The sequence below is a fragment of the Alligator sinensis genome, unplaced genomic scaffold, assembly GCF_000455745.1.
Source record: "Alligator sinensis unplaced genomic scaffold, ASM45574v1 scaffold418_2, whole genome shotgun sequence".
Lineage (NCBI taxonomy): Eukaryota > Metazoa > Chordata > Crocodylia > Alligatoridae > Alligator > Alligator sinensis.
The window spans coordinates 306,352-333,174 of NW_005842682.1; the positions used below are offsets into that span (position 1 = coordinate 306,352).

The following is a 26,823-nucleotide window of genomic DNA, read 5'->3' on the forward strand; positions in this document are numbered from 1 at the left end:
TACATCTAATCACTGAAAAAATGTAACAGTCCCTACCATACATTAATTTTTATTCTAACTTATGCTTAAAGAACAAAATAGCTTTAAAATACCATAAATTTACAGGGTCTCTGTCTGAAGGAATACCACCTTTTGTTGCATTGCAGTGTTCTGAGGTTGTACTAGGCAACATTTCACCACTGTAATAACTAAGTTAAGGTTTGATGTGATTTGACTGTGTTAGTGCTATCATGTTCATTGAGTACTCTGAATGATCGCATAGGTAGACCTGATTAAATGCTTTATTTATTTAGGCTAGAGAGAGAACCCTTATAGAAGTTTACCCATACTTAGCTGAGAGAAGTGCAGTAGCAAGTATGGGGTAGAGGACAGACGTTTTTGTACACCAATTTCAGCTAGCCAGTTTATTAAAAATTGAGGAAGAAAAAAACCAGCTAGCCCATGGCCTGATATAGTACAGATATTCAAGTGCTGTCCCTGGCACACTGCAGTGCTGTATTTATTTTGTTTCTTTAAAAACTAGAATGCAACAAGGTACAATTCAGTGAAAAACTGTAACAACACACAAACTAAGCTGGTCAGGGGAAATCAAATTTCAAAGCTTTGCTTAATTATGTTACAAATCAGAATCTTTTTGATTGATATATTTTTACAGAACCTGCCACTCTTTTTAAGGTAACTTCTATCAATAGCTTGAGCCAAACTATTATTCTAGCCAAGGGTTTATTTTATGTCATTCATGAGGCAGATACTGGCTATTTTCATTTTGAGCAGATGCACAGCAAGCTCACACACCAACAGAACAAAGTTTTTTAAAACAGCAGATTTGGATCCAGGCACATCCTCAAACACCAATCATATTACCTATACAAGTTTTTGTTCTATGAAAACAAGCATTCAGATGCCATAACTTAATAAAGGCTTAAAACATACATATTTTGCATAATATACAGACCTCACTGAGGCATCTTTTCTTCGTAAATATATTTCGGATAAATGTTTCCTGGATTACTTCCTGCTTAACCAGGTACTGCCAAAGTCTCTTCACAGACAATGCAACATGACTTTTAGATCTGCTGATCAAAGTTAAAAAAAAGTTTATGCTATCATGCTAGTAATGAAGTTCTAAAGTAATTCACATAAAATTCTACCTAAATAAAGTGAGGAAAAAGAAATGTTAACATTATGACAAATGGAAAAAGGAAATCAAGAGTTGAAGCATGCATGGATCACTGTCACAGATTAGCACGCAAATATTTATATTTAATAATCTTGTATTGCAGCACGGGTGCTGAATGTTATACTATACAATAAGTTACTTTAGAAATTGGCAAAAACCCTGCACAGGGAGAAAAAAACTTAATAGTATCAGCTTAAATTCTTAAGTTCCTAAAAATGCTGAGTTCTTGCTCGTCAGATAGGGCATTTGTAGATAACACAGGGGTTTAGATTGAAGCGGTGGTTTTTAAAAAACACTATTTCAATTTGGGGCAAAGTAAATCCCTGTGACACGTACATCCGTGTCCTTACCTGCCTCTCTGGCACTAGGGAGCAGAGAGTGAGCTGCCAGTAGGCCTGAGCTGCAAGGGGGGGGGGGGGGGGGGGCTGGCACTTCCCTCCAAGGCAGCAGCCCCCAGGCAGCACCCACCCACAGGCACCCAGCTTGGGCGGTCCCAGGGGGCACTGCAGCTGCAGAGGGAAGCACCGGGCACCCATGCAGCTCAGGCAGGCAGGCAGGCTCCAGAGAAGGGGGAAAAAAAAAAGAAAAAGATCAGGCTCATTGATTTTTTTTTCTTTCCCTTCATTGCAGCCTGCCTTCCTGGGCTGCTGCGGGGCTGCCTGTTAGGGCTGTCTGCACAGCTCCTGAGCTGTACGGAGCCCAGTGATTCCCTCCGTGGCTGTAAGGTAGCAAACAAACTCCTCGGAGGTATTTCAGTTTGCTGCACTCCAAAGTCATCTAAGGCACATTATGCAGCAAATTTGCTGCAGGGGCTGGAATTAATATGCAATATGCTGACAAATTTGCAAACTCATGCAAAGAGCAACACCATTAAAGAGGTGCAAAAGGGCTTTAACCGCTTTCATGTGTCATCTACAAATGCCCATAGATTTTATCCCATTTGACGAATGTCCTTGGGAATAACGGCAGCAGAGACTTGGGGGTCATCATTGACCACAAGATGAACATGAGCCTGCAGTGCGATGCTGCGGCTAGTAAAGTGACCAAAACGCTGGCTTGCATCCATATGCTTCTCAAGCAAATCCCAGGACGTCATTCTCCTCTTGTACTCGGCCTTGGTGAGGCCGCAGCTGGAGTACTGCGTCCAGTTTTGGGCTCCACAATTCAAAAAGGATGTGGAGAAGCTTGAGAGAGTCCAGAGAAGAGCCACGTGCATGATCAGAGGTCAGGGAAGCAGACCCTATGATGACAGGCTGAGAGCCATGGGGCTCTTTAGCCTGGAAAAGCGCAGGCTCAGGGGTGATCTGATGGCCACCTATAAGTTTATCAGGGGTGACCACCAGTATCTGGGGGAACGTTTGTTCACCAGAGCACCCCAAGGGATGACGACTAGGTCGAACGGTCATAAACTACGACAAGACCGTTTCAGGCTGGACATAAGGAAGAATTTCTTTACTGTCCGAGCCCCCAAGGTCTGGAACAGCCTGCCACCGGAGGTGGTTTAAGCGCCTACATTGAACACCTTCAAGAGCAAACTGGATGCTTGTCTTGCTGGGATCCTATAACCCCAGCTGACTTCCTGCCCTTTGGGCAGGGGGCTGGACTCGATGATCTTCCAAGGTCCCTTCCAGCCCTAATGTCTATGAAATACTGACAAACACTGAAACAAAATGGCCAAACAGTTGCCAAGATATCTGTTCTGGAATATGAACAGCAGACAGATCACTGCATATATACAGGAAATTATTTTGTTACAAAAACTTAAATTATTGTATAAAGTCTGTTTTGAAGCTATGTAGAGAAAAAAATCCTTTCCTTTCCTCTAGTTTAGGTTGTGTTAAATTTTAATCAACGGGTCTTATTATTTGTACTTGAAGATTGCCAAGGGAAGTGCAAAATGAAACAGAACAGTAACCTCAAAGCAGACATATCTCAACTTGCTCTCTACCAGAACAGGTTGCACTTTCATATAGTTTGTGAACGCTTCATATTTTAAACGAACTGAATAAAAATGAACCTTCCCTGTCAATTGGAGAACTGCAATTTAAGTTTGGTCCCTTGCCAGATTACACTTTCTGTTAGTTTCCTCATCCCTAGGAAATACAAAGCAGCAAAAAACAACCACCAAAAGATCTCTCCAAGGTGTTGGAGCCTTCTGAGCACTGGGAAGCATACAAAAATATTATTTTTGGCTGTCAAAGAAAGGAATTCCATATTTTGGAAACTGATTATTCTGTACATATCCCACAATTCTTAAAAACTCTAGGCTAAGTTCAAAACCATGAAGGAATCTGGAAGAACTTCCACTCCCACACAGAAACAGTGGCTACTAATTATTCCTATGCAATTTAAAAAATGGTTTTACAGAATTCTTATTGTTTTCACAAGACCAACATACTAAATACCCAAATTTAATACTGTGCAAAACAAATTCCTTAGATTGTGCTGATGGTTTTAAATAGCTAAAGGAAACTTCTGGAGTGCTGGATTGATTCTGGATTTATTTGACAGAACGGACCCAAAGCCAATTTGAAGAGAGCAATTTTTAGACTTCTAGAAATCTCTCTAAATGGAGCTGCATTTCAAAGGAGAATGTTTCAGTCAGCTCTAGCATAGGGACCTAAAAAAGCAACTTCTCATGATTTCCTGTTTTAATGACAAACTTGATATTAAAAAAAGAGAGGTACAGAGTCTAAACTGCCCTATAAAACACTTAGCTGACACTACATTTTTAGCTTTATGATGCAATATCGAATCCATGATCAACATGGATAACAGCTGGAAAGATACTTTTTCTCTTGATTTATAACTAACCTATTCAAAAGGGGGCAGGTGGAGGGAGGGGTTATTTATTTTAGATACTATCCTAGATTTGTTCTGATCTGTTTGATATGAACCTTTTCACAATGGGGATGAAGGATTTAGTACATTCTTCCTGTCCATCACGCACAGAGTCATCCACCAAAGTGACTAAAGCTCCCTACTGTAGTATTGATGAAACAGCTTCCATAGAAGCAGTAATAGTGAGATGAGTTTTTGACATCAGAGTTTGAGGACCACCAAATCTGACTGCTTTCTCTGCAGCTGATATCTTCACATCAGAGCCAGACTCAGAAGCATGCATATACATGTTTAACTATGCATATGATTTGAGCATTCAGCTATAAAAGAAAAATCAAGCGTTTGCACATCCAAATGGGCTGGATATGGTTCTAATTGGGCATCTTCACTTAACGTTATAGTAACCATACATACAAACATGCATTTCTGAAAGCATCTAAAAGGCCCATCCTTTGCCTTATGAAGGAAAGGTAATGAATGACTATGATGTATATTAGAATGATTATAAAAAAAAAAGTATATAAATTGCATGCACACCTGAAAGGAGTGTTTGTAGGTTCAAGCAAAACCTTGTGGCGAAGGAGTGCAGGACCTGCAGATAATGCTTCCTCAGGTGCATGAACTGAAATAAAATTTTGAGGGGGGCCACCGTATAACTCAAGCCGTCGGAGAAGAACTTGCTCCCAGCGCTGAAGTGTCTTTAGGACTGCATGACACAGCGGGGAGCTAACTGGAAGTTCTAAAAGGACAAAGCAAAGAAATTTAAATTATATTGGCATCTTAGTGTGAATTCCTCCACTAAAAATCTATATTGCAATGAAGCATTTTCTAAATTCACTTAAAAAGATGGAAGCAGAGATTGAAATGTAAAGAGATTAATTACCCTGTATTGCTTTATAGCAGCCTGTGATGTGGAAAAGGAACCAGGATATTTAGAACGGACGAGAAGTAAAACAATAGTAGAAATGATGTATTATGAATAACAAAATAAGTACAGGATTAATTAATCAGTAAAAATACTAAAACAGCCAGTAAGACATGTTACTGACAGCCATAAGTGATTACAAGGTAGACAAAAAACTCAACAGAACATGCAAAAATATCCCCAAATAATCAGGTTAATGTTTGTAGTCTCTAGTATCAAAATAAACTAACTGCTGAATGGTATTTTACAGTGTACCAATCTCTCTAAAAATAAAACAGTGTCAGGATAAAGTGAGCCAAAGCAACTGAAAAAAGTTAACTACGCTGCTAGATTACCTGAAAGATCATGTCCAGCCAAGGGATAGAAAGTCTTCAAATTATGAAGCACCATCTGAATCATAGTCAATCTCATCAGTGACCAACTACAGAAATATAATAAGTCATTATGATCTCATATTATAATCTTCCTTAAAAAAAGCTCAACTCTTCTCTGTAGTCAAAGATAGGACTATTTCTGGATTTAACCCCAAAAATGGCCCCACTGGCCAGGTGAGAGGCATGGTGCAGGCTAGTCTGGACCCATACACCAGAGTCAGGGCACAGGTCTGATCTGACAGACAGCTGATATAGTGTGTGCCGACACCAGTGCAAGGCTTGTGCAGGAAGCCAGCAAAAGGCGCACATGAGGTGCTGGCCCCAGAGCCAGAGTGTAGGGCTAATTTGGCAGGGTGCACGTGGCCTGGATCGGCTCCTCACGCCACATACAGAAAGAGCACTGAATCCATCCCCATGTCCTGCATATAACACATGCCATTGCCAGACTGGGGCTTGGACTGCACAAAGCACACAGACACAGCCGGGAGCATGAGCTGACGCAGTGCCAACACCAGACTGGTCCTGTGTGCTGGCTCCAGCACACAGGGATGGTCATGGGTAGGTCTGGCATGGGTGCCATGTGCAGCACCTGACAGACCAGCTCCATATGCCAGGGCTAGCATGTACTACGTGCAATAAGCAGTGATGGTCTAACAACTGCAGGCCAGATCCTAAGGTTCCACAGTTCCAGTCTGAAAGCTGTACCTCTGATACTCCTGCTCTAATTATATTCTAACGTTAAGGATACCTTGATTGCCAAGGCATTTTAAAGGAGAAGGAGAAGGAGAAGGAGAAGGAGAAGGAGAAGGAGAAGGAGAAGGAGAAGGAGAAGGAGAAGGAGAAGGAGAAGGAGAAGGAGAAGGAGAAGGAGAAGGAGAAATTAATTAAAATAAAGAAACCATCAGAATATTATGCTTGTTGTTTATTTAAAACTAGGCATTCTATAAACATTCCTAAGAAACACATTTCTTGAGTAACTCCCATATTTTCTCATCCATAAAGTACCTAGAAATGTACTCGCTGTCAATAGCATCAGAAAAAAATATTAAAATTAAGCCTTTTATACCTGTATGAATTTGAATTAGAATGCTCCTGAAGTTGAGAGTCTGATGCAAAAACATCTTCCTCACCCTCCTCATCATCATCACTTCCTTGGCTCTCCTCTGAATCATATTCTACTCGACTTTGTGAGGATGGAAGAAAAGGCTAAAATATATATATATGAAAGAATGTAATCAGAAAAACTATTTCTGTCAAAAAGCATTTTGCTCGTTTAAAACACAAATATAGTAACATCATAAAATTAAACACAATCTTGTCATATCATATCAAATCAGTCATTACAACAGTTTGAAATATATTCTTTATTAAAATAATCATTTTGGAATCAGTACAGCCGCCACAAACCCTGTACCCATCCACCCATACTCCCCACCAATATACAAAAATAAGACTTCATTTTAAGCTATTATGCAATCATCTCTATGTACACTACACAAACGCATATAGATCAGGACAAAATTATTTTTTGAAATCAAATTAATGTATGTTTGATTTTTAGAATATAATTAGTCTTTTTTCTTGTTCCAAGATGGCATATCCCCTAGCTAAAAGGAATACTTCCGGGAGCAAGGGGAGGGGGTAGGATTTCTGGGTTCAAGATGGCAACCAGGGGGTGGGGCAAAGGTCGGGGCTACCCTTGTGGCCCTCGGCAGCTCATCAAGAATTGTTAAGTGGCCCTCCAGGTGAAATAACTGCCCGCCCCTACTTTACTCCTATTCCATTATGGATATTCCTTTCATAAATTATATTAGGGAAACCGTTGAGGAAGACTTCATAAAAGAGCGCAGACATCACAGAGGAGGATAGAAGGGCAATTTAACAAGACAGGAAAGCAAATAAGTAGTGATAGTATCGATTAGGTAAACGCCATGCTTATTAGCCAACCTATAAAGAGGTATGGACACAGCCTGGCTGCTTTAGTTGAGGGGGCAGCCCATGCTGTGCAGTAGGAAGTGTTCAAGGGCATTGCTGCCAGGTATGGCAAGTTTGCTATGTAGACACGGCTTATGTATTGAAGAATAGATATCAGTTGAGATATTCAGAGAGTGGATTACACGCAGACTGATAGAATAAGGGGCTGATTTCTGCTATTTTAAATGGCTTGAGGGGGAAAACCACTGTGTATGAAGTGATCCGCACGATACAGTAGCCAAAGCTGAAACCCAAGAGAGTCTGGGAAGGAAGTTTTTTCCTTTTTTGAAAATGAAGGGTCTGATCTTTACAGTAATTGTGTAAACAGCAGAATTACTTCAGAGGTATAATGAGTTAATAACCGAATCTCTCTTTTCCCTTTAGAGAGAGAGAGGAGAGAGACTAGCATGAGTCCATTCAGGAAATCATCCTAGACCAGGAGAACTTAGAACTTCTTGACTCCAATCCCAAACTATGCTATCAGGGATATTCTCTTCAGTAACAATTATTAATGGAAATTTAAGTTCTTCATCTAGGAAGAAAAATTAGGCCTCTCCTATCTACAAGTTCAAGTTTACTTGCTGGCTAGAATCTGGATGACAATTTCTCACCAGCTGCTTTAATAAGTGGACCTAATATCTCTTACCTTCCTATTCTTTTTTAAATTAAATTGAGGAACTGTACTTTATAAAATTTAGTTTGATTTCTAGTCAGTACACAAATGTTTTTGGCTTAATTATTCATTTCAAACAGAAGGTACATTTTTAACATTGTGTCGTTTTATCCTCCATGTGCAGCTGCAATCTGAATGAGCAACGTTTCAGAACATCATCATTCATATCCAGTAAAATGGTATTTGAGATTGAATCAATTCCATGACTACCCTTTTCACCCTTGCAAAAATTTAGTGAGCATTATTTTAAGAATATTTTGGGTATCTGAGTAAGAAAGATAGATGATTTTTATCCCCTGCTTTAAAAGTAGAAATGGAAACACAGTATAACCGTATAAATCTGGATATCAAAAAACTGGAATTCTCGAAAATCCAGCACTTAAAAAAAATATACTACATTGGGGAGTAGCGGCAGCTGGTCCCAGGGCAGTGGAAGGGGAAGCTTGTACGCAGCAGCTGCTGCCACCATCCAACACCCTGCGCCACCGGTGCTTCAGGCCCGGCTGCCGCTCCCACCCCCGACAAGCCATGACCAGCCGCCACTCTGGTTTAAAAAATCCAGAATCGTCACATTTCTGGAAGGTGCTCAATCCTGAGCATGCCGGATTTATGATGTTATACTCTATATAACCTAGTTTCTGCTTAAATTATTACTTGTCTTAGAAAGAGCACAGTTTATATTTTACAACAGTAAAAATTACCTTTGCTATGAAATAGTCCCAGATACTAAGTTCGGGAGGAATAAACTTTTCCCTGTAAGGTGGAGATCCCTGTTCCACCGCTGGTGATGACGGAGACTGGGGACACTCTTTTGGAGACAATTTTGAGGAAAGTCTAAAACGTTTCTGTTGTTTTTCACCATCATCTACAGGGGAAGAAACTAAAAAATACAAAATCATTAAAAACTAGGGTGAATATTCATGATAGAAGCCTCACAGATATGCGTTTTCAGGATTTGATTTTACCACTTCCTTAAGACGCAAAAAAGTTGGTATCTCTTTTTATTTTACTGTACTAATTCTAAAACAATATCCAAAGCTAATGCAGATTACTTCATAAAACAGGACAGTGGTTAAACAATAGGGAGCCACTAGTCTACAAACTTAAGTATCCAGCCTGTCAAGAAGGAAATTGCTATTTTTGTGGAGATGGTGTGCCTTTTAAACAATGATCATCTAGCTCAGGGATCCTCAGTTCTGACAGCCTCCAAAGCCATGAATCAAGAACCAATACAATAAGTATTTCTCCAAATGATCTGTGGCAACCACACTCCAGTTCAAAGGGGGAAAAATGTATAGTACTTGAACCTTGATTTCTAGAGATGAGTGCAACATGCGTTACCACTCGTGGCTGTAGGAAGGATAGTCTGTAGGGGATAAGTTGAAGAACCATTTGACCATTTGTGGCTCAAGTGCTGTGTAGCCTGAATATAACTTCTGAAACTATGTCAAAATGAATGCAAACTATTTTGTGATCCCATATCAAACTTGCATCAGTCACCTTGAATGCACACATCTTGGAATTTTTCTGACTCAACTGTTTTTTAACCTTAGCACTGCATTAAATATAGTGGTAGCACTCATTATGTCCTTTGTAGCAAGACTTGCAACCTCCAAAGCTATTATCATCCATCAATCTCATTAATAAATCTTAACCTAAACAGGTACCAGTTGACCGTCTGATGCCTGTTACTAAAGGTCCCTAAATTGACTTCCAGATGTGCTATGCCTACACATTTATAGACAAATGTGCTAACTCAGGTGGCCCCACGAACATAGTATTAACTATCTTTATTGTTAATAGTTTAACTGTGAAACGGTTGAATTATTTCTCTTTGATCTAGGCTTGTTTTTTAAAAATGTGAGACAGAGAAGGGAGAGAGAGAGAGAGAAGAGAGAGACAAAAGAGGTGAGTATGCAAAAAGAGGAGAGAGAGAGAGAGAGAGAGAGAAGGGAGAGTGTGTGAGAGAGACAGGAGACAGAACTGCATGCCATTTACAGAACAAACCAAGTTTCAGCATTTCTTTTAAATCTTAAGGTATTTTTCTTTGATTAGCCAGGCCTGTCACTGCTACCGTGTTTTCCTGTCTCCTGATGACAGAGCCCAGACACAATTCAGGTTAGAACTATAGTCCCTCCTCTCTAGAATATCTACAGTTGATACCAAATCAAAAAGTTAAAACCTAGGCTGCATTAAACACACACTTCTCTCCAAAGAGCACATAAAAAGCTTCAGATCAGCAAACCACTACAGTACCAAGCTTACTTTTGAGCATGTGCTTCAATGTTTGATGAATAAAGATGAGGTACTGAAATAGGGTCAGAAAACTATTACTCTGTGCTATGGCAGCACACAGGGGTTTTCAAAACATTTTGTTACAGGTTGCAGATGCTTACAGGATTACCTAAAACGCTCACATTTTTTGAGAAATGAGGGGCCTCCCTTTGAGATGCTGAAGAATTATAATAGTCTATGTTTTCTGAAAGACTATTTATCCATGTTTTAGTTGAAGTCAAAGGAACCCTATAAAAGGTTTTGTGGACCTTTAAGTTTACTTGGCAAAAGGCCTAAGACAGCATGGAATTCTGAGAAACAATGACTTAGTTTTGAATTTAGAGGAGAATATATCACCACAGTAACAATACAAATCATTTTGAAGTCATCTAGTGAATGGCATTTGAATGCAGATTTTTATACGTATGAAGAAAAATCCACATACCTCAGATGTTAGCCATGAGACCACAGAGTAAAAGAATAGTCCATGGTTATGGAGAATTCATTTGGGAACCTGAGCTGATATAAAAATCTTAAGTTGCATGCAAAAAAGAGGACTGAATTATTGGGTTTCAGGGACTGAATTTAACTCAAGACATACATTTTGAAACTAGACTCTTTAGACCCATGTCTTTAATAAAGATTCAAGATCTTTCTTCTCTAATTAATGTGCAAAACCTCAAAACATCCATGAGACCATCCAGAAAAGCCACATAACTGGACATTTCTACAGTTAAAAACCAGGAAGGAGGGGAGAAAGAGTCTCTATGCCATTTTATACAAAACTAAAAAAACCCCATGTAGCAAATTTTAAATAGCTATAGTCAGACTAGCCTGTTGGTCATAAAGGATTATAGCTGCCAATTCACGGCAAGCAAGGTGAAGGAAAAGTATGGACTATCTGGCAATTTCCCCTTGCTTAAAGCAACATGTTGATAGCAGAAGCAGGATTAAAGGGCTCCTTTCAGAAAAAGGCTAAGTAAGCAGATCAAGATGCACAGAATGTCAAATGAGGTCACTGAAGTCAAGCAACACACTAAGAAGCAGAAGTTGAGCCAGACTGATAAGGAAAACCCCTTGACTAGCAAGTACATTTTGTAGAAGTAAACAGGTAATCTGGCCTCCCCCTACCTTGCCACCTCTTTCTTTGTAGGCAGAGAGGGTAAGTCAGGCCTGTTGAAGTAGTACGTGGCAGATGAGCTTCTAAAATTATTGCTTTCTGAATTACGAACAATACTGAGGCTCGAGTCAGAAGCAGCAGCAAGACTGGAAGGTAGAAGTGCAGAAAAAGCACTTCCTAATATAGTTCTTGTCACAGAATTACAGAATAATAGGGCTAGAAGGAACCAGAGAACCTAAACCCCTTCTCAAGGCAGGATCTCCCTTATACCCAAAGCAGGAATTGGTCTTCAAAAAGCAGATGCAACAGCAGTCCCTGGGGGTACCATAATTTTCTCACATATCACACACCTCTGAATAAAACAAACTTGTTTTTGGGAAGGCAGAATCAAAAATAAAAACGATATTCTCAAAGTTATGACCTTGTAGAGCAGGGACACATTCTAATGTTCAATTTATTCATCCTCCCTTTCCTGCTCAGGAAGAACTCTACATGCAGCTGAAAACTCAACTCTATCAGTAGATCTAAGATTTTGAAGTAAGCTATAGAAGTCTGCAGAGCTTTGAAAAAAGAGAAACAAGACCAGGAATAGCTAACGGACAACAAAATTGCTAAAGGATAGCTTGATTAATACAACCTCAAGACCATTAAAGAGAGGGTTGCTAATTACTGTGGGGTGAAGAGCAATTAAAAGGAGACTGGTAGATTATACTGAGTCATGAAATCAGTTAACTCCCTCAGCGCTGCCTGAACAGAAATGCTGCTACTGTGGCAGGGCAGTCTGTTTTAAACCTTGACTGGAGCAGGGATGAAACGGGGGTCCGACTTTCCCAGATCTGTCCTTGCTAGACTCCATCCCTCCATCCACATGGCTGCTGGAGGGAAGAGTAGGAAAAGCAACAGCAGCCACTTTGAAGCACCTCCAAACTTCTACTCTGGGCAGAAAAACCAGCTTCCCCACTGAAGATGTTCATTCCAGCTGTGGAAGGCTAATATTCGGGGGAAAGTGTATGCAGTATGTGCAAGCAAAGATGGTACGTTACAGGGCCAAAGTGCTGCAGAAGTCTGCTTTCCTCAGGCACTGAAGCCTCTGAGGGAAAGCAAACCCTACTTAGCTACACAGGGCCAGCAGGCAGGTCACAGAGCAGACCTGCTTGCAGCAGCTGCAGAGAGGAGGATGCCTGTGTCGCAGCAGCATTACCCAGAGCTGCTCGCTCAGAACAACAGGCTCTCTCATGTGCATCTCCCTCCTCAAACTGAAGAGCAGGGCCCTCCCTAGGCAGACACGAATTGGGGCAACTACCCCAAGCCCTGCGGACAGTGCCATACAGGCTGTCACCAGCCCCACCCTATGGCCCTGCACAGGCTGATATGCCCCGAGCCCCGCACACCCCTAGGGATGGCTCTGCTGAACAGATACCCAAGGACACTAGTCTGGTAACTTATACAGCTAAATCAAGTAACAAAATGCCACCCTTAGCGTTTTAAGGGCAAAGAGAAAGGGGGAGGCTGAAGACCCAAGAATGACCTGCTACAATTCCCAGGAAGTAGAAATAACCAGAGTTTTTCCAGAGAAGAGGAGGAGTTCTGACCTTGCTGGGAAAGATCTGACCATACAATCTGTGAAGCCAAAGTGGGGGGCGGGAAAAGGGAGGTGGAGACCCTATTATATGAATGGAGAGCCTAGATGAAATAGAAAACTTACATTTTCACAGTTATGAACAGTATCACTCAGGCTAAGTACAGACAGTCAGAAAGTGTGAGGCTGAATCGATTTAATCTAGGCAGCTTCCTCTAAGCTGCATAGGTTGACCGAATACCCAACTCAACTAATATTCAGTTTTCAATTCGGACAGGCAGGGGAAAGCCTAAACTGACCCAGGCCAGAAGGCATGGGGTGGTAGAGTGCACCCCCCAGCCTGCTGGCCATTGTCAGCCCAGCCAGGTGTCCCATTCCCCTGCTCCCCCATCCCAGCTGCTGATTGCTTCGGTGGCTACCGCAGCAGGGAGGAAGAAACAGTCCTCTGGGCTGTGCACCTGCCCATGCAACCCCTGCCTTGGGGCTTCCCACACCAGCCCCAGACAGCTCCAGGGAGCTGAGGGGCATTTAGCTGCTGAAGGTCTCAGGGACAGCCCTGGGAGCAGAGGGAAGTTTCTCAGCTCCCCTGCACTAGTCTTGCCCAAGATTCACAGAAGCCCCTCAGCTCCTTGGGGGTGTCCCTGGCTTGGGGTGGAGGGAAGTCCCCTAAGGCAAGAGCTCACCAATGCCCCCATGCTGGGCTGCATGGGCAGGTGCCCGACTTGGAGGACTCCTTCTCCCACCCTCTGTAGCAGCTGCTGAAGCAATCAGCAGCTGACAAGTGGGAAGGTGGAAGGGAGAAGGTTGCCAGGATTTGAAAAGCCCCCATCACAGGGGCTTTCCTTCCACTCCATGAGCTGTGTAGACCCTGGCTAGTGTGGTCTGGGGGGGTCTGTTCCCCTGCCCTTAGTCCCTATGGGCTGACGGACACAGGCAAGAAGCAGGCTAATGAGCTTCCTCATTAGCCTGGAGCAGGCAGCATAGCCCAGGGCTGCAAAGCATCTTGGGATGCTGGGAGACTAAGTTTACTCGAACCAGGAAGGGATCCAAGACAGAAGTTCCATAAACTGATATGACTTAAAATCAGTTAAGTCTGGTACTACATCCAACCACAATATCTTAAACTGGTTTTGGTCATTTGGAAAGTATTTTATGAGTACTGAACTTCTGTTCTGTTACAGGTTTAAACCAGTTTCTGATCATTTAAATTGGTTTGTGTGTAACTTCTGTCCCTACCCTCTAGGGCACTGTGGGTGCATCTACACATGACACTATGTTGCCACAGCAATGTGCTACGGCGATGCAGTGTCTACAAGCAAGAACCATGATGCTGCAGCTATGTTGCCATAGCAATGTGCTGCCTTGTTATAGCCTGTTGCTACGGCAACGTAGCAGCTAAAAAATAGCCACGCGCTGCATGCACGGTGCTGTGTAGGCTGTCACTGTACTGTCATTTAGTACTTCCAAGAGGAAGTACTAAATGATGGTGCAGTAACAAAGGTGCCATAGGGACATGTGTAGACATGCCCACTTAGTGCAGTTTTTCATGTGGTAACAACCACTGAATTGAAACCAGATGTTTCCCAAACCAATCAAGGATACTAACCTCTCAAAGTAGCACTGTATACAGCAAGTTTTAAAAATGAAGTTCTTTGATCTCTTACTACAGTTCTCTAAACTGTGGGCTAGAATTATTTCATTTGTTGAATGCATAACACAGACAATTATCCCTTACAACATTCAGAATGCTCAAAGGAGACCCACTCTAACTTTAAAAAAAAGTCATCTTCAGGCTAAAACCAAGATGTGTAAGTTCCAGTCCAGAAGCACCTTTCAGAACACATTTATGGTCGTATAAAAACACAGGAAGAAAGCGTTTCTACTTCATACCTGTGATACATGTTCAACTAACTTATCACCTATTAAAAGTGGAAACCTACACAATGTTGAAACTTAAATAGATAATTTTTAAACTGTACCTAATTTGCCAGCACATTTCTAATGTAACACAATGAAGATCCCCCTACCCCCACCCCTTAGGATGCTATTTAGAGTTCACTTACCTGTATTAAAAGATGTTAAGTATTTATGCAGCAGTAATAATGTTGTTTACATGTTATTGCTTAAAGCTTATTAGCTAACAGAGCATGCACATGCAGTGTCATATGGAATTTTAGCTTCTGCTTCAAAATAAAACTTGCTCTTAAAAGAGGCAGAAAATAACAAGCGCTGCATGATACAGAACTAAGCAAATATACATCTGCAGATTCTTTTAAAGCACATTGCAAAAAGCAATTGCTGCACTAATTCTAATCTATGGAATTATTTTCCTTAATCTTCTTCTAGCACTCTACAGGTTAGCTCTTGGTAGCTGACCTGACACTTTAAAGCATCCAAAACTAGAATTATTTAGAGTTCTAGGTTACTTGAGAGACACAAAATGCAAACCATATTTGTACATTCTAAAAATGATTTCATAATTCTTGGGTATCAGTGAAAGCACAGGTGTATTTTTAAAATTTGTATTACATTTCACAATGAAAGTCTTCCAATTAGATACTGTCATTTAGGATTTTAGATCAGCTGTGTTTATTATTAAAAATCAAATTTACTGACTTTATTATACAACCAAAAGACGTATCCATGTTCAGTGAAATCCTTTGTGTAGCTGCAGCACTTGAATATTTAAATATTTTAAATATTTTAATGTTAGACTCCCAGAAAAATAATCTTTAGAGCCAACGTAACCCCAGTAAAAAAAACCACAACAAAACACAACAATCCTACCATTTCAAGGTAAACAATTCTGTCATTTTAAAAGAAAAACTCAAAATATGAAGCAAAGGCCTGTTTGTGAATCCAGATACCTTTCTTTAGGTGATAACCTAGAAACATTTTTTTTGTGCAATTAAATAAAGAAAATAAGAAAGAAAAAAGGAGTAACATGAACTGGTATGAGGATTCCAATTCAGCATCTTAACACATTTACAGTGCTGTGGTTTGAAAGTTTCAGTTAGCATGATAGTTTTTAAAAACCCTCAACTTCCAGGAACTTAAGTAGAATTCCTTAGGGTACCGAAACTGTGTGTATTACAGTACAATTCAACTTTTACCATTAATGTACACTGAAGATTTTATGTTCTTTTCCGTGGTTCCTACTCCAAGCAAGTTGTTTTAGAAAAATGAACAACACTGGTTTCAACTGACAGCATTTATGGTTTTGACTCAATTTACTAAATTGGCTAAATTTCACTGTTAATATAGAACAAATTACAAATGGTCATTATGCCTGAAAAAAGAGACCCTCAGACACCACTGCTGGTATCCTCCTGCTTCTGCAAATTCTTGTGCCTGATCTCAGATTAGCAAGTAAAGATCATAAAAGGAAGACCTTGGAAATAATCTGGAGAATCGTCACCATTATCATCAGAAGAGGAATAAAAGTAAAATTTCTTTTGGAGGAAGGGCCAACCTTGTATGTATAGAGGACACATCTAATGAAAAAGGCTTTATCACGATGATAAAAAAAGCCTTGGTTATGTTTAGAATGGGGGCTCGGAAACTGACCAAGATGATTCAAAGAACAGTGTTAAATCTCCCAGTTCCATAAAGGTAGGAACTGACCATGCACTTGACCATGAACTTCATGCCATTAACAGCTTTGTGTTGCTTGACTGTCAAACCCCACAACCATAACTGACTACAGAGCATAAGCTGCCAGTGAGTAAACTGTCTGTGCCACCAAGACTAGGCACAGAGGACAGCAATGCTGAATACTCTATACCAAATGTGTCAGCCTCAAATGGGTCTTCCTTCCCAGTGTAGGGGAAGATTGATACTGAGACTGTTCCAGACACAGGAGAGGTGGACCTAACTGAAGAATGCCCAGAACCAGACAAGGTGTTGTCTATCCTCCAAGTCATTGTCAAGGATCAATTATTATTACTTTTTTTTTTTTTTGAGAAAACTTTTGTTGGATAGAACTTTTATTGGTGTTTGTGAATTCTTGCTGGATTCTTATGAAGCCCGTTATGACCTACTACTTCAGATATTAAGCAATATCGAGATCCACCATATGAACTATTGTTAAAGATAAAGCTACTGAAGCCAAAGAAGAAACTAGAGCAAGCTGCCTCTCTCTGCCAGAAGAAGAAATTAAGGGTCTGGTGGTTATTCCTTCCTTTACTGGAGAACTCCATGCAAACAACCAACAGACCATGCTGATATAAGCTTTGTAATGACAAAAGCACACACTAGCTAATTGCCCATCAGGAATGACCGGGGGGGGGGGGGGCAGAGAGGGAGCCCTGCCTCCCCCCCCCCACAGGTGCCATATCCCAGGAGTGGGGGAGGGGGGGAACCTTGCCCTGCTGTCCCTCTCAGCCAGCACCCCATGCTGCCACTGCCTGCAGGAAGCAGGGCCAAGCAGTGCCACTGGCCTCGGCCCCGCCCCCCCCTCTGTCCCCTGCAGGAAGCAGGGCTGGAGGAGGCAGGGTGAGGCCAGCAGTGCAGGTCTTGCTCTCCCACTCTGGCCCTGCCCTGCTGCACCACCACCTCATGTCTGGAACGTTCTTGGAGCACTCTGATTGGTTGTTTCAGACAACCAATCAGAGTGTGAATAAAGTGTTACGGACAAACAGACTAAGGCTTTTATAATATTAGCGCGTGTATATAGATATATCTAGACGTCTATCAGCTTTCCTTCCCATCTACCTCCTACTCAAAAGTAGAGCAAAGAGAATCAGACTGCCAAAATTCCAAATGTCAGTGTCAATAAAATGTTAAAACTAGTGATCAGGAAGTAATCAAATATCTTTGAGAGAGAGGAAAAAGGCGAACAAAAAGATCATGGATAGCTTAACCTTTTTAAAAATTCAATTTCACCTCGAGGAAAAGGTGAGAATGTTGCATCACGGTCTCCCATATTGTACATATCTCCTTTACAAATACTGCACAAGAGGCAACTGGCTTGCTCAAATGACATATCAATAAACAGCCCGTCTCAAACCTAGCAGCCTGGGCAAATAATCTGACACTATAGATCATTCATGAACTATACTCAACAGTTTCAGGTAGTAACCTCAAAAACAACCATGACTGTTCTCTGCTATTTTGTCCAACCATACTGGAGTTGGGAGACAGAAATATGTGGAAGAGAAAGGGAAGAATGGTAGATCTCAACAAAATAAAAGCTGTTAATGATTCCAGTGGCTCAAACTCTCTAGGGGATTTAGGTAGTAATATCTTTAACAGTTCATTCTCACTGCAAGTAGAAGCTCTGGGTGAACCAGCATTAGATAGTTCAGATAGGATTTTTCCGTGACTCTTTCAGTATTACTAGCATATACACATGCATTTACTATGAAGGGATGACACTACAGGGTGAACACCTCAAAACGGTGCATTACTATAGCAGGGCATTTTTTCCCCCAGAAAACTAAAATTGGGATTAGATGTACAATATTATCTCAAAATAGGGAAGAAAATGGGATCCCCCTTATATTGAATAAACCAGTAGTTGGGGCATGCACTATGGCGATGGAGAGCAAGGTCTGAATCTCTCCTTTCTCTGAGGTTATTTGAATTCACATCTCTGCCTCCTGGAGAATACTCTAATCACCATTTCATAAGTGATTTTGGGACAGTTAGGATGCTTAATCAATGGGACACCTGCTTAATCAATGGGTCTTTGCTCCTGTGCGCTATTTGTTTTTCCAAGAGTATCCAAACCCAGAATTCCTTATAAAATTGGTGGTCAGGCACCCACAGAGAGTGGAAATACGGGTTCCCAAAAGATGCAGAAGGAAAATGCACTTGCATCTCCCACATCCTAGGAATACTCTGACCACCATCTTCTTTGATTCTACCACTTCATTTCATTTGCTTTTCTTTTCTTACAATTGCTTAAAGATTAAAATATTTTTGGGGGGGTTGAACATAACATTTTGTCAGATACAGGATGAATTTGTAGTTTTTCATTGCGATGAGAGCATGAAATACACATTTTTAATCTGGTCCGACTATACTGTCCCCCTGATCTATGGTTCAAATAAAATAAGTTATATTGTGTGTGTATCTGTATATGTGTACACAGCACAACTGGGGATTGTTCTGATTATCTAGAGTCACTCAAATCAAAACAATGGGTTATTATAAGTTATCTCTTTCCACAACAGTGAAGCTACCTTTATTTATTTTTACTGACTCAAATCTTTCAACTGTATCCTGAATATTTTTAGAACAATTTTGTAAGTCAGTAATAATAATAAAAAAAGATTTTGTTTTAATGCCAGAATAGTTTTGAAGCTTATTTTCCAGGCCTGACAAGTAGATTTTGAGAACTGAAAGCAGAAGTGAACCCTGAGTTGCCAAGTAGTTCTTATTTAATCTAAAAAAAGTTGGACAAGTATCTGGGACCACAGATCTGTACTTTAAAAGTTCTTCATATGTTCACTAAAATAAATCAGAAGACAAGCATATTTTGAGTTTATCAGTATTTCAAAAGAATTTGTAATATTCTGTTCAACTGTATCATACTTTCTGAAGCAGAAAAATTATCATTCTTTATTCTGTGAATACACATTGCAATAATCAATTTACTTAATATTTTTGCCTATAATTTGAAATCCAAAATGACTCCTTGAACAAACGTGACGGAAATGTTCCCACAATAACTTTGACTGAGAAAATTTTTGCTTGTAATTTGTTACTGTAATGAAATGAAGGGTTAATATGGATTTCTAACTGTTCAGAACAAAAGCAGGTTTCTAAGTTGTTCAACAGGGCATGATTTGGGAGAAACTACTTATTCTATATATCCAAGTTACAGAGAATCAAGTTAAAAGAGTTAAGTTTTCAAACCATATTTTAAAGAGAAACCAGAAGCTTTTGGAAATAAATGTTTTAAACACAGCAAGAATTTCCATGCAAAGTTAGCAACAAAGGAGTTTATATTCCCAAGGCTAATTTCTTTTGTTTATTTATTTTAATGAGGATAATTTATAAATCTGATAGCTGCATCTGTAGCTACCAGGCTGTAAAATGCCCAGCTACACAGATTTGTTCCCACAATTATTTTGTCATTTAAAAAAATGGCAAAGTGTCTGTAAAATAAGAATACACAACTGAAAAGCCTATGTAATGCAGCTCTCCATAAGTCATGACATTTTAGTAGAATGTTTCACCTTATAAGGGAAAGGCCCCATAACATAATGTGGGGCAGGAGAGCTGGCATGTGCCCTGGGTACTACCTAAGGAGACGGGAGCAAGAATGGGGAAGAGGTTGAGGGGCTAGGAAAAAGGGCCTCAGTCTAAGGTTACTCACTGCAGCCTACCTCACTGCTGTCTGCTTGCTGCCTTGTCTTGCTTGTTTGCTTCCCAGCTTCAAGCAGCAGGAACCCAGCCCAAAGGATTCTGAAAATTAGTTTTGTAGAGCATCAGTGGAGTTGGCTGCTGATGGAAGAAGAAAACTGGCCCCATTTTTTGCCACTGGATTCAGCCTTTTTTTTTTAATCCTCTGGACATAGGCTTTGGCAGCACAAAAAAAGGAGGGGGAGGGAAGGGGGCAAATGGGGTAAAAATTTTCCACCTGGAAGCAGCAAATTCCATTTCCACACTAGAGAACTATAATTCCCAAAATGCCTTGCACTCTGCCCAGCCCTCTGCTCTGTTCCTGAACCTGGAGAAGGGCCTGGGGAGCAGGGAATAGGGGAGGGGAGTGAAGGAGAGGAGCTGCCCAGGGCAAATTTGCCTATTGAAAGAGTTAACGTATCATAAACCATTCCCCGGGAAGGGGGAAGGGAGCCAGAATGAAGCAAATCTACAGAGAACTGTAAACTCTGTAATCGCTAAATTTAAACTTTCAAGCAACCCAGTTCACAGAATATTTTTAAAGAAAATCGTTTCCTAAAGGAATGAAACCAAGTTTATAAAAAAGTTACCAACCAGAACCGCTAAATTTGACTAGAACTACAAATAATGCCACAGTTATCACTGAAGGTGCTAAAGTTTTAATTTTAGGGAGTGTCCCCATTCAGACTGAACTGCTAAAAATCAGACAAACATCTGAATGAATATCAAACAGGAAGTCTTCCCTGATTAAGAGAAAAACGGCATTTCCATTATTTCACAGAACATACATCATCTAGGAAAATGGATGTCTTTGTGAAATCTGGACGAAAAGGAAACCAGACCTATTCTGGAGGTCTGATGACAAGTAATGTAAATACAAAGAGGAATAAACTATATTAAATTAATCTTTCTACTACTGTAGCATGAGTATAGGAAAAATGTTTTGTTTTTTTTACTTGCTATGTGGGAAGGAAAATACTGACATGGTTGGAAGACCAAATTAATTTCAGAAAAAAAATTCAGCCAAATATTATATCACCATTAAATATTTTCATGACCAGCTACACCATTACAACATTTACATGAGCATATCTTACATGTAAACATTTGGTTTTATATGCCTATTGAGTGAAAACTTGATGACCCTGACAAGAAAAATGGAGATTCTAGTTAAGCCTACTGGCAACTATGATCACATTTCACAACTGCCTAAAAGCCCAGGAGAAAAGGTGAACCAAGTAACTGCTGATAGAACGAAGTTGTCCAATCAGTGTCTGACATTGGATGTTAAGAAGATGGCCAATATCAACAGAAATATGGTCGTTGAAATTTATCTCACATTTCATCAGGACTCTGTATTCTATCGCTCTCTTCTCCTCTCCTATACTTATTTAAGCATGCAGTATTCCAATAGCATACAAGCCATTTGAAAAAGGGAATGAGGCCCATTTACTATTTTTATTTATTCAAAATGCCTGAGAGGTTTTTTGCAAGGGTTGCTGGATTTTCAGGAGCATTTTCAGGAGCATTCCTTCTCAGGAATTTCAGGATATGCGAATTCTTACCTCAGTTGAAGTAACAGCTCAAGTAACATTTCTTTAAAAATTTCCATAAGCATTAGAAATGAAAATAAGGCACGCTATAACCATGAGATCCTTCCTTCCTTAAGCACTTAACTTTCCATCTCTGACTTCCACAGTATTTAATTCTGAAGTCCCCAACAAGAAATTTGCAAGTTATATATTAGGCCTGAATTTCCAAGGTAAAATCAAGCAGTAGAAAAAAATGCTGGTAATTGCCACCCTTAAGAATGTCTTTATATAAAAGAAACAAAAATAGGAGGAAATAAACCCAGTTTCTCATTCCTCACTTAGAACAAGACAAAAAAAATGAATAAAAATATCTGTAACAGACTTTCATATTAGTAACAGTAACAAGTTCTTGAAATACTTAGAAATTCACAGAAACTTGGCCTTCTGACAATATAGCAACTATTAACAAATAATATCCATATTTTATCAATTATACCAACTTTTCTGAAGAGGGAAACTGGAAAAAAGGTTATATGGCACAGAGCAGTGCTAACCAAATGGCGGCAAGCTGGCTGCTACTCCCCACATCACTCCAGCTGCAACAGTGCGGTGCAAGGAGCAGAGTGAGCCTGAGGCCATGTGGGCATGAAGTGCAGTGGGGGGTGGGCACCCATTGTGTATGCAGTACAGAAGTACTTGGGGTGGGGGGCAGGGGCACTTCCAGAGTGTGCAGCCCAGGGGGCCCATGGCTCACCCTGGTGTGACCTGCAAATATGTGGCCAACACTGAGTTTGGCTCCTGGCCACTTCAAACTTGGACAGCCCTGCCACAGAGGAAGCTACTATCATAGCTGGGGTCACGCGTCAACCCTCATGCCAAGAACCCTGAGCCAATCTCCCCAACAGATGTGCAAATTTGTCATGCATACATATATTTCAATTGGTTAATTAGACTTCTAAATTAATTAAAAGTTGCTTAGGTTAAATATCCATGTAATGTCTTGCATACACAATCAGTTTTCATGTAATATATAACCACTTACTGTAACAAGATTAAAGGAGATCCTAAAGCTCTTTATCATCTATAAAATATAAGTGTTCTAAGTAGATCATAACACAAAACATCTGCACTAAAAACATATTGAAAAAAATCACTTTGCACTGCAGTACAACTTGGAATCCCTGTAACTTAAAACAGTTAATGTATCTGTCATCCTAAAAGGGTTCCCTATAATTACTGAAAATTATTTTGAGTACTAAAAAGAGAAAATACTGCTTCATGGCTCATCTAAACACTTAGAAATCCACATGTATAATAATGTATATATTTATGATGCAAAACAAGCAGCCTTCATAAACAAATATTTGAAATACTTCTGATCATTCCAAACCATGATCTGAGCAATTTTACATTTTTGTGTGTAAAACATTTCAAATGAAATGAAAAATGAATTTAAATTAAATTCATTTCAAATTAAACATTTCGAATGAAATATATATATATATATATATATATATATAATGTGTGTTATATATATATATAAATAAATGAAACTTTTGTTTGTCTTCAAAAAAGTATAGCAAGTTTATTCAAATGCTCTTACAAATCACAGATGTGTTCATGAATTTCTAAATTTCAAGACCATGGGTTGCAAACAGAAGATTTCCGTGCGGGTTTTATTTCTGTATATGCAAGGTCACACATATGCAAGCTGCATTTAGAGGCCTCATACTAAATCTAATATCTTGCCTGAAGGTTTGGTAGGACTATGAGTACTGAAGGCAGCAAGGGATTTGGAAAATCCCACGCATTCCATGGAGAACACTACTACCTGGTGTGGGCTAGGCATAGGGAAGTGCCTACCTGCCAAAAAGAGAAAACATACACTGTATTTACAGTAAAGGAATACACGGCTTTTATCAGGAAACTATAAATTAAATTACTTTCAATGTTCTATTTACTATACTCTGACATTACTGAAAATCTGGTACCTGAAATTAACTTAAAATCTTTCTACAGTACAGTATTAACAATTTCACAGAGTGCATTTACCACAGTTCACTTCCCTTCCATACTCTTATTCGATGGTAGAATTATCTGTTAATTTTAAAACTATTTACTTTGTTATGTTTAGGATACAATGCTGAAGAACAGACTAAGAGAAAGTTATATATTTAAATTCTACCCAACACACGGTATTTTATGCAATGAGAACATTTACAAAAGCAAGTCAAATTTTAAAATTTTAAAGATTTTGAAGCAAAGGAAATGTGAACCAACCAGTTTTTGTTCTCAGTTGCATCTGTCCTCTGCTGGAAATATGAGCTCCACCTCCAAAGACAGCAGACCACATTTTGTCATTGAGTGGATGGGCCATAATCCTGTACAACTCATTACTGGAATGTGTTGCTAGGCCATGTATGAACAGACTAAGATAGACTGATGTTAGAATTTCACAGAGTAAAACTGTGAGTGATGGCTGGGCTTCCTCCCCAGCAGAATTCAAAAGCCGTATTAAAGCTGTAATTCCTAAAATTAAGAGGAGGAAATATTTTGCTTATTAGACGATACATACATAATGTTACCAGAAAAAAAAGTCCACTCATTTATACAATAAAATACTGACATTAAAAAGATAGCAAAAATTGCATAAAAACTCTAAAAACGAATGAGGTTTAAGTTTGGTATTTTAGACATTTTTTGCAGCTTCATGTATTAAACATCTTATCAGCCATTACTCCAACCATTATGCAGGCATGAACAAAAAAAAAATCATTAAAACACTTAAGTCATAAATCCAACTACACAAATTAGGATATGCCAGAATAAGGTTAATAATGTAGCCTTAATTTGGGTCCCTTGTGTTAAGCCATTATAACATAATATATAGTAACATGGCCACATGCTATTTTTTCCTGCCACAGGCTCCCAGTAGGACAAGCTTTCTGCCTCATTCTTTGAAGGATTAGGAAATAGATATTTCTCTCTCTCTTTACTTAGAAAGTATAGTCCAAGAACTTGCTGAAATGCACATTATTAAATCCTGCACTGGAATATAAAATGAATAACTACCTCATTGACTCTCACTATAGTATCTGTTGCACCAAGATGAATTTATTCAATTTCACCCTGCCTTTGAGGTAAAGTGGCATTATTCCCATTTTACAGCTATGGAACTAAGGCAAGGGAAGACTAAGCATAAAACAGTCAAGTACCCATTACTTTTGGGTGCCAACTTTGAACAAATTCATCTCATAAGGGCTTATTTACTGTTGCTTGATAAACCAAGCAACATTCAGGTTTTTACATCTGAAGCACAAATCTCTGCCATTCAAGATAAGTATCCAACTATTGTGTGTGTGACTAAATCTTATTCTAGATTTGGGAAAATGAAGCATTTCATTTCAAAGCTCCTCACCACTCTTTAGCTATCAGAGGTATCATGGGTATAAGCTCAGAGAGGAATACTCTAGGCCAGGAATCAGCAAAATTTTAGCAGGAATGGGCCAAAATAATGCAATTCAGTCTGAAGGTAAGCTGCCACATCCCCTGCTGCTGGTTCACTGCCAACACATTAGTGACCTAGCCACTGAGGCCACTTCAGTTGATGTCCCAAGCCAGATCAAGCTCTCAGGCAATTACCAACCCTTGTTCTAGAGGTGCTTAAGGCAAGGGTTGTTAACCCCAACAGCTGACCCAAGAGTTGATAACCCTTGTTCTAGGTTATAGATTTCCTGTCCTTTGATGTTCTTTCTGTACCCCCTGCTTCTATCCAACCCCTTGTGTTGGTACCAGCCCACCAACCCAAGCTCCTATCAACTCCCATCTGACTCCCGAACACACTCTGCTGCTGTCAAATCTGGTCCTCACTACACCGCACTGTTGTCAGGCAACTTCATCCTCCATACTACTGTCCTGGAAACAACGAGAGCATGAAGGAATCTGTGCCTAGGGCCATGATGACCTCTGTGCGCCAGAAAAATCACTTAATAGTGGAAAAACCCTTTCATTTCCTGTATCATGCTGAGTGCCAATAGATTCTTCCGAGAATTTAGCTGCCTAACAAAAAAATATTGAATATATAAATTGATTTTTCAGAGACTCGTATGTCAGCCAAAGTTGAACAGATTTTCACAATGGCAAAAGCCATGTGACAGCTCTTTATTGTCCCTGTGTCCCCCCAGACCATGGTGGCACAACAACTTCTCAGTTACACTGCTAATATTTTTAACATATGAAACCAAAGCACTTAAATCTTATACTTGGAAATAACTGACCTATTAAAAAAACCCCCACAAGTTATCAAAATTCAGTGCAAGGTAGACATCCCACATTGTACATTTCAGTATCAATGATTAAAGTTTGGCTAAACTTCATACAACTGAAAACATGGTCTTATACTGGCCAATTTCAAGCAATCTTAACTGCAGACCCACCTACCAACGTTATAAATATTTACGTTATACACGCACGATTTTTGGCATGCAAAAGAAGTAGAATTCACTTCATGATAGCAAATATCAGTATTTCCAACAGATTACTTAATCTGTTACAGAAAGCCACATAACATTCAGTGACAAAGGCCCCCTCAATATGTTACACACATTACATAATTCATTTCGACAGGCTACATGAGCAAAGGAACTACCATACCATAAAAAGGTCTAACCAGCTATAAACTCAGAGCTGGAAAACATTCACTAACTTTATAGCTGATTTCCATCCAGCTTTAATTTGCATGCATAGTATGGTCTCCCCCTGCATCTAGGAGCCCCATCAGCTGACAGGGCTCCCAGCCACAGGGATTCACCATGCACAGTCAGGGCTCCGAGCGTCCTGACAACTGAGGGGTGCTGCCGGGACCAAGAGTCCTGCTAGGTGTAGGACTCTGTTGCAGGTGCTCGCTACTTCCTGGTGTAGGCTGAGTTCAGGATGGTGATCCTGGACTCCCCCTGTACCAGCTATAAGTCATGATAGGATCTGATGCTGCATCCCACAATC

At 40.0% G+C, this 26,823-nt stretch overlaps 1 protein-coding gene across 14 annotated transcripts in view; it reads right to left on the minus strand.

Moving 5' to 3' along the window:
* DMXL1 (Dmx like 1) overlaps positions 1-26,823 on the minus strand; it is a 116,712-nt gene that overhangs the window by 27,642 nt on the left and 62,247 nt on the right. For 6 of the 14 annotated variants that reach the window (XM_025215890.1, XM_014524852.2, XM_025215888.1 and 3 more), the window contains 6 exons: positions 24,103-24,351; positions 8,669-8,847; positions 6,387-6,526; positions 5,282-5,367; positions 4,559-4,760; positions 956-1,073 (listed from right to left, as the gene is read on the minus strand). In XM_025215890.1, the coding sequence (XP_025071675.1) occupies positions 956-1,073; positions 4,559-4,760; positions 5,282-5,367; positions 6,387-6,526; positions 8,669-8,847; positions 24,103-24,351 (974 nt within the window). Of the gene's footprint in view, positions 1-955; positions 1,077-4,558; positions 4,761-4,904; positions 4,926-5,281; positions 5,368-6,386; positions 6,527-8,668; positions 8,848-24,102; positions 24,352-26,823 lie in introns of those variants that run through there. The other 8 variants (XM_025215882.1, XM_025215883.1, XM_025215881.1 and 5 more) reach the window with 4 other exon arrangements.